The 6,961-nt window shown below is 32.9% G+C and overlaps 1 protein-coding gene across 4 annotated transcripts; it reads left to right on the top strand.

Annotated features, from left to right (window-relative positions):
* Positions 1–4,713: 4,713 nt before the first annotated feature.
* Positions 4,714–6,410, top strand: LOC145103671 (pumilio homolog 1-like). 4 transcript variants are annotated; one of them, XM_079040957.1, is made up of 5 exons: positions 4,714–4,761; positions 4,866–5,188; positions 5,267–5,828; positions 5,905–6,046; positions 6,305–6,410. In XM_079040957.1, exons 2-5 carry the CDS (start codon positions 4,924–4,926, stop codon positions 6,371–6,373), a joined length of 1,038 nt encoding a protein of 345 aa, XP_078897083.1. In that variant the 5' UTR covers positions 4,714–4,761; positions 4,866–4,923; the 3' UTR covers positions 6,374–6,410. The 4 variants fall into 4 exon arrangements, with proteins under 4 accessions (XP_078897083.1, XP_078897084.1, XP_078897081.1 ...); XM_079040958.1 differs by having other exon boundaries at positions 4,866–5,116; positions 5,225–5,828; XM_079040955.1 differs by having other exon boundaries at positions 4,866–5,828.
* The last annotated feature ends 551 nt before the right edge of the window (positions 6,411–6,961 follow it).

The raw sequence follows: 6,961 nt of genomic DNA on the forward strand, positions 1-6,961 counted from the left end.
ATGTGAAAGCGGAGTAGCTCGCCGAATCTAAAGTGTCTATCTCCACTGCTATACTGAACTATCTGATGAGAAGCCTAACGACTGGTTATGGTAGCGTAGCTAGGGTTATGAAAGCAAGGCAGTCCCTATACTGTGAGAAAGCCCTAACACCTAACCTTTTCCTTGAAGACCATGTATTTTCGTACCAAGCAATCAAGCAACTTGTCTTGATTCTCCTAGTATCAAGTAGTAAGGGATCAAAACAAGGGAGGAAGAAGTAAAATGCCAGTCTCTTTGATAGGAGTAAGCTCTGAATTGAGGCCAAAAGCCTTTTTATAAATAAAAAAACTATTTGGATTAGGAAAGGAAATAGTTTCTCCCAACGGTCTTAGAAGCGCTCTCCTTTGTTAGCGACAAATGCCCTATACAGATGAGGAATTGCACATTGTGCTATCGAATCTGTTGTTAGTGCCCGATAAGGAACTGTGTGAAGGACAACTAATGCAAGCTTCTCGGGAGGTTTGGATTCATAGATGGGAAGAATCTGCTCGGGAGCCCTTACAACGAAATAAAAACTATGAAATGGTTATGAAGGCAATGGCTCCAACCAAAACTAGTTTTATTACACATGTTAAAAATCCAAAAATGCGCCCTATCTATAACATCATCAAAATGCTTGTGACTCAACCCAATAATATGATCTCGCCTCCAAAAAGTATATTTTTTAATCAAACTAATAATGCAACCAATTCAACCTCCTGATTTTGACTATACGTGACAAATTAGTTGAAAAAATAAATGTTAAGTGCTAGCTAATAAAATTAATGTTTGATAAAAACTAGTTGATGAGATACTTAACCGAAAAGATAATTGCTAATTGTTACCGATAAAAAAATAACTAATAAGCTAGCAGAAAAATATAAAATGACATGTAAAATAATAATTAGTTATTATAAAACAAATGTTTATTATATTTTAATAATTAAAATAAACATTGATTAATAGTTATTCGATTATTTATATTTATGTGAAATTTCTTAAACTACAAAAAAAAAAAAAAAAACGTTTATTACAATAAAGTTAATTACAATAAGCTGAATATAAAAACATTTTTAATTTTTGATGTAATAAAAAAAAAATTAGTGTCATTCTCCTGCTAAAAACACAATCAATCCGAAAATCTTACCGTTCTTACAAACCAAAATGTGAACATATTTTTTTTTTATTTTTATTTATTTATTTATTTATTTTTTGGAAACGGATATATATTTGGGAGATTTTTTTTCATAAACTGTTGAAACTAGTCTGAATAAATTTTCCTTTTTAAAAAATAGTTTGTATATAAAGTTTATTTATTTTTTATTTATTTATTTATTATTATTATTTTTTTGTCTTCTAAATACAACAATTTAACAAATATCAAAAAAATAAGCGTAGTTCGTATTCACCAAACATAACGTTTGTAATTTGTCCCCTCTAAAAAAAGTCATTTGTTTAGCATGTAGATATTTTTAAATAATATTGGATACCTTATACCTTCTTTTATGTAATATCGCATGTGAGTTGCATGTGTTAGTTGGAAGACCCTTTTGGTTATGAGAATAGAGAAAAATTACTTAGGGAACCTATAACCCTATCATCTAATACCACATATTGGTTGAGAACACACCAACTTAATCCGATACATATTTTATAGTGGATACATCATTTTCGTTATCAGTGACAATAGACATTGAACAAAATATCTTTTTATTATTATTTGCTCAAGAACTCATAAGATGCACATAATAGTTCACATCATCACATGGGAGATCATTTAATCGACTAGCCCATGTGATGCTAATATTCTAGTCATATCGATCATCGACCCATGGAACATGGATTGTTGGCTTGGGTTAAAGACTTCATAGGCTCGTTGATTCTATTATTCTACATTTCTACTCATATCTAATTTCTATACAATTTGCATAAGTTAAAATTGGATAAGCAGTTATGAATCTTATTTTTTCTGAATATATGGTTAATAAATCTCTTGTAACTAACAAAGGTTGTTTTTATTTACATGATATAATTGATTTTGTGAACATAAATCCTAGGGTTAGATTTTTTGTTTTGCTTTTTATACAATCAAGAGTATTTTTAAAATTTAACTAATAATTAAAACATTTTATTAAATGTAATCTTAAACATTATATATATATATATATATATATATATATATATATATATATATATATATGTGTGTGTGTGTGTGTGTGTGTGTGGATCTTCAAGAATTCATAGACTTTTGAGAACTCAATTAAAAAAAAATGGACCCCTAGATCAAAAAAATAAAAAATGCTAAGATTAAATATGATAGGTTTGTAATTAATTAATTATCAACAATTTTGATGGTATCTATGATCGCAGAAACACCATAACCTTAGGTGTTTTCCATACGCAATGGGTAGAGATGCGGATGAAAACCACCCTAGGCAACCTCCTCTCTTATATTCTTTTGTCTCTTCTATGCATTGCTTTATATTTGTACATTACGATACTCCATTGATCTATGTTTACTAAAAACATATAAAATGTAAAGTGAAATGATGGGTGATTATTTCCTAGCTAAAAAAAATGAAATAATGTTGAGTTGGAAGAACGAGAGAACGAGAATGTGGTGAGTACAGATAAATTGAAAAATCTGACAAGTTTTTATAATGAGATTTTTAAATATTTATGTGGATCGCATATGTATTCAACCAATTGAAAAACAAAAGTTACAAACAAAATATATAATAAAAAACCATAAAAAAGCAAATTGAACAATCATTTTACATAGTTTTTCATTTAAAGCTCTTTTATAAGAAAGCTCCACTTAAAAAAAATACCCATTCAAAATTCGTAAACAATAACATGTTATAGGCTTAATTTGTAGATATTAACTGATTAACATATCAAATTGATAACAGTAGTATTTAAAATACGGATGTGTAGTAGTAGCCAGAACCCATGGCTATTTATGGCCCATATTGAGTCCAATGGATTTAGAGAATATCCACTGTTGGACCTTATTTTGAGCTTTATACTTTATAGCAATGCTATAATATTATTTGTAACGTCATTTAAAATTTTATAAATCTTTACATTTAGTAGACTTATTTTTATTATTCATAAACTTTTTAAAAATTTTGTAAACGAATCTTATGTATTTTATTTAATTTAACTTATATATTTTGATATTATATAATAAATAATGCCTACTTTTGTATAATGACTATAATTTTGCAAAAATACTCCGCCATTCACATAGCAAATGAAACTTGTATAAAACAAGCATAATACAAATCTTGGACTGAAGTATGCACATGTTGGAGATTAAGGATAGTCGAGATTGAGTGTATTGGGTGTTGAAAGATCCTATGAGGGCATTTATAGATACTTCTGTATTGGTGACTTTGGGGTGACTAGATGTAGACCTGGCAAAACATGACACGACACGAAATTAGTGGGTTAGGGTCAGAGATTTCGACACGTTTATGTAAACGGGTTGACACGACACGATAATTAAACGGGTAGGGTTAGGGTCAAGACTTTCAACTCGAAGATGACTTGGATATGACCCGTTTAATTATATATTATTTATAACAAATTTCATATTTTTATAAATATATTATATGTTATAGACTTGTAGTTGGCCAAACTCAAGAATTTGAAGTAATATTCAAATTTTCAAAGTTACTTAATTTTAGTCATCCTCACCACCTATCCCTTTTGCTCCCCAACCTTAACTCTTTTCATTTTTTCTTTTAAACTTACTATAAATTTTGTCATTCCATCTCATAACTCCAGTGTTTCACTTTTTCATTTTTTCCTTCACAACTCCTACTTTCCAACCTTTAAAATATTTTAACCCGACATGACACAACATATTTACAAGGTCTAAACCTTAACCCGAAACCCGACACGAAAACGACACGAAAATAAACGGGTTGACACGGCACGACACGATAATTAAACGGGTCGGGTTAGGGTCAAGCCCTTTCAACCTGTTTAATGTCTTGACACGACACGAACCCGACACGACACGGCACGTTTGCCAGGTCTAGCTAGATGGAACAAAATAAAAATATAGAATAATCATTTTAAATTGATAGGGAAAATATAATAAAAATATTGTTTGAATATGATACAAAATAAAAACTATTTATATATACATAAAAGCTTAAAAGCTTGGGGAGCAGTACTCTTTTTTCTCTTTCTTCTTTTGACACGGAAGTTCTTCTTCTCATTGTAACGCCACTGTTTCTTTTGTGTTATTATCTACTTTGATTACCGCCTCACCGCCCTCCTTCTCCAATACTATTTCTCTCGCTTTTCTTTAATTCCTCTTGCTTTCTTCTTTGTTCCTCCTTCGTCTTGTGCTGCCATTTCGATTCATTTTCCTTTTTCACCTGTGATTAAAAAATTTATTCTGTTTTGTCATAGCGCAGGGGTTAGGGACGAGAACGATGGGGTGGAGGAATAGCATACTGTTTCTCTTCTTCTGATTGTCGACGACCATTGCCCAGGTTAGACGAATCCTCCGCCTTCTACTTCATCCTTTTTTCTTTTTGTTTCTTATTTAAACGTTCTCATAATCAGGGCCCTTAGTGAATTGCTTGAACGCTAACTCTCCCCCTTTCAACAGATTGTGTTCTGCTTTTTTGGATTTTAATATATCTGCTATAAAAAAAAAATTATTTGTTTTTTTTTCAGGTTTCAAACCGAAAGGGACGAGGAAGAGTTTTGTTTCAATATTAGGTTGGTTTAGTGAATTCAAAGACACAGTTTTAGGTTTCATTGAAATTTGATTGTTTACTTTCTTTAATTTTGTTAATGATATATGTTGCTTCTGTTTATTTTAGGGCTTGATTCACTACCCAACTGATAGCTTTACGTTCGAGCCCAAACCACCCTCACGCGATGTCATCAGCTTCTCATACATACGCATCTGCACTCGGTGGTTCTTTGTCTAGAAGCACCACTCCTGACCCTCAACTGGTGGCTAGGTTGGCTAGCCCTCGCATTCCTGCCGCCGGAGGCAGGGTTAACTCTGCTCCATCTGAACATTCCGACCTACCAGCAGCCATGGCAGGCATGAGTCTATCAGCAGATGGTATGACAAATCAAGAAAACGAGAATGAAGAGCAGAATACCCATATCAAACATCCATACTTGACCAACAAAGGTTTGTATCTCAACATGAGCAACCCTTCTTTTTCAGGCGATGCACAAGGCTCTCCGGTTAACTCCCATCTGAGAGCAGGTGGTTCTCCGCACTACCAACACATGGACAGTCCAAATTCACCTTATTCAAACTATGGGCTAGGTGGGTATGTGATGAATCCGGCATCACCTTCCATGATGGGTGGTGGCATGGATTCCAGAGCCATGGGAGGTGGGTTTGCTTTGGGACCTAATATACTCGCTGCAGCTGCAGAGTTACAGAATCTTGAATACGCTGCTGCTCTGAATGATCCAACAATGGAGTTACTAGCACTTCAGAAAGCTTACCTTTCAGGCCTACTATCACCTCAAAAATCACGGTATGGTCTTCCTTACCTTAACAAAACAAACAGTTTAACTCATGGTTACTACGGAAACTACCCCGCCAGTCCACTGGCCGGACCTCTCCTCCCCAACTCAGGCAGCCCTGTCAGACATGGAGAAAGGAGTCTTCGTTTCCCTTCTGGAATGAGAAACTTACCCGGAGGTTTCACCGGATCTTTTGAAGAAGCTTTTGCATCTTCTTTGCTTGATGAATTCAAGAGTAATAAAACTAAGTGTTTTGAGCTTTCAGAAATCGCAGGACATGTTGTTGAGTTCAGGTTAGTTTTACAGTTTTACTTCTTCATGCAACAACTACATGTAACAAAAACTCATTTTAAACTTTAATTTCTGCAGTTCCGATCAGTATGGAAGTCGATTTATTCAACAAAGGCTCGAAACCGCTACCACAGAAGAGAAAAACATGGTTTTTCATGAAATTATGCCTCAGGCTCTTTCACTTATGACTGATGTATTTGGCAATTACGTGATCCAAAAGGTAAATTGGTGTTTGACTATCTTCATTCTTTATCATACATCTGTAGACTATGTGTTAGGACATAGTCATCAAGCTGGTCTGCCAGTTCTCTTATTTGAGAAGCAGTTTCATGTTCAAAAAACTATATATATAAAAAAAACAAGAAAATTCTTTATAATATCATATTCATAGCCTGTTTCCCTTCTTTAATTTAATGGCTCAAATATACGAAATATCTTTTAAATTTGTTATTGAGGTTCTTTACATTTTTGTTGGTAGGTAGAGTTTGTTGGGGATGCCATGTGTTGGAACACACACATATTCTCTACGGTTTCTGGTATGAAGTAATTATTTTGGTGAATGATATTGTATGCATTTTTGTTATGATTACGATTAATTAGGTATAAACAATATATTGATTATTTTTATTTTTATGTATTTTTAGGTGGAAGTGCATTTTGTAATGGGCAAAAAAATCATGTTAGGTGACACTGATAAGGTTGAACGATCTCTGCTGGTGACTGGGTTTGGATATGACTTGCCTTAGGATAATTGGCAAAATAATGATTAAAACTACCTGTATGTGGCTTCACGCATTTGATGTTTAATTTCAATTGAAGCATTAAGTGTGTGTTTTATATGCAGGTTTAACATGGTACTTTGCTGGATAATAATGATATTCAGAAGCTCCATCTAAATGGTACTGATATAGGTAATGAAGTTACATTCGCATCTATTTTATTTATAAAATTTGAAAATTTCAATATGTTAATTGTTGTGTGAAAGAGTCTGATGTATTTCCATGTTGCAGGAAGCGACAGAATATTGCTGAGCTGTTAAACAAGAACTCAAATTTGTGCAAACTTGAACTCAACAACAATTTTATTGATTATTGTGTAAGTTTTTTTTTTCTTTTATCATCTGCTTTTTTTAAAC

The sequence above is a fragment of the Lactuca virosa genome, chromosome 4 (genome assembly GCF_052849685.1).
Source record: "Lactuca virosa cultivar CGN04683 chromosome 4, Lactuca_virosa_CGN04683_v6, whole genome shotgun sequence".
Classification (NCBI taxonomy): Eukaryota; Viridiplantae; Streptophyta; class Magnoliopsida; order Asterales; family Asteraceae; genus Lactuca; species Lactuca virosa.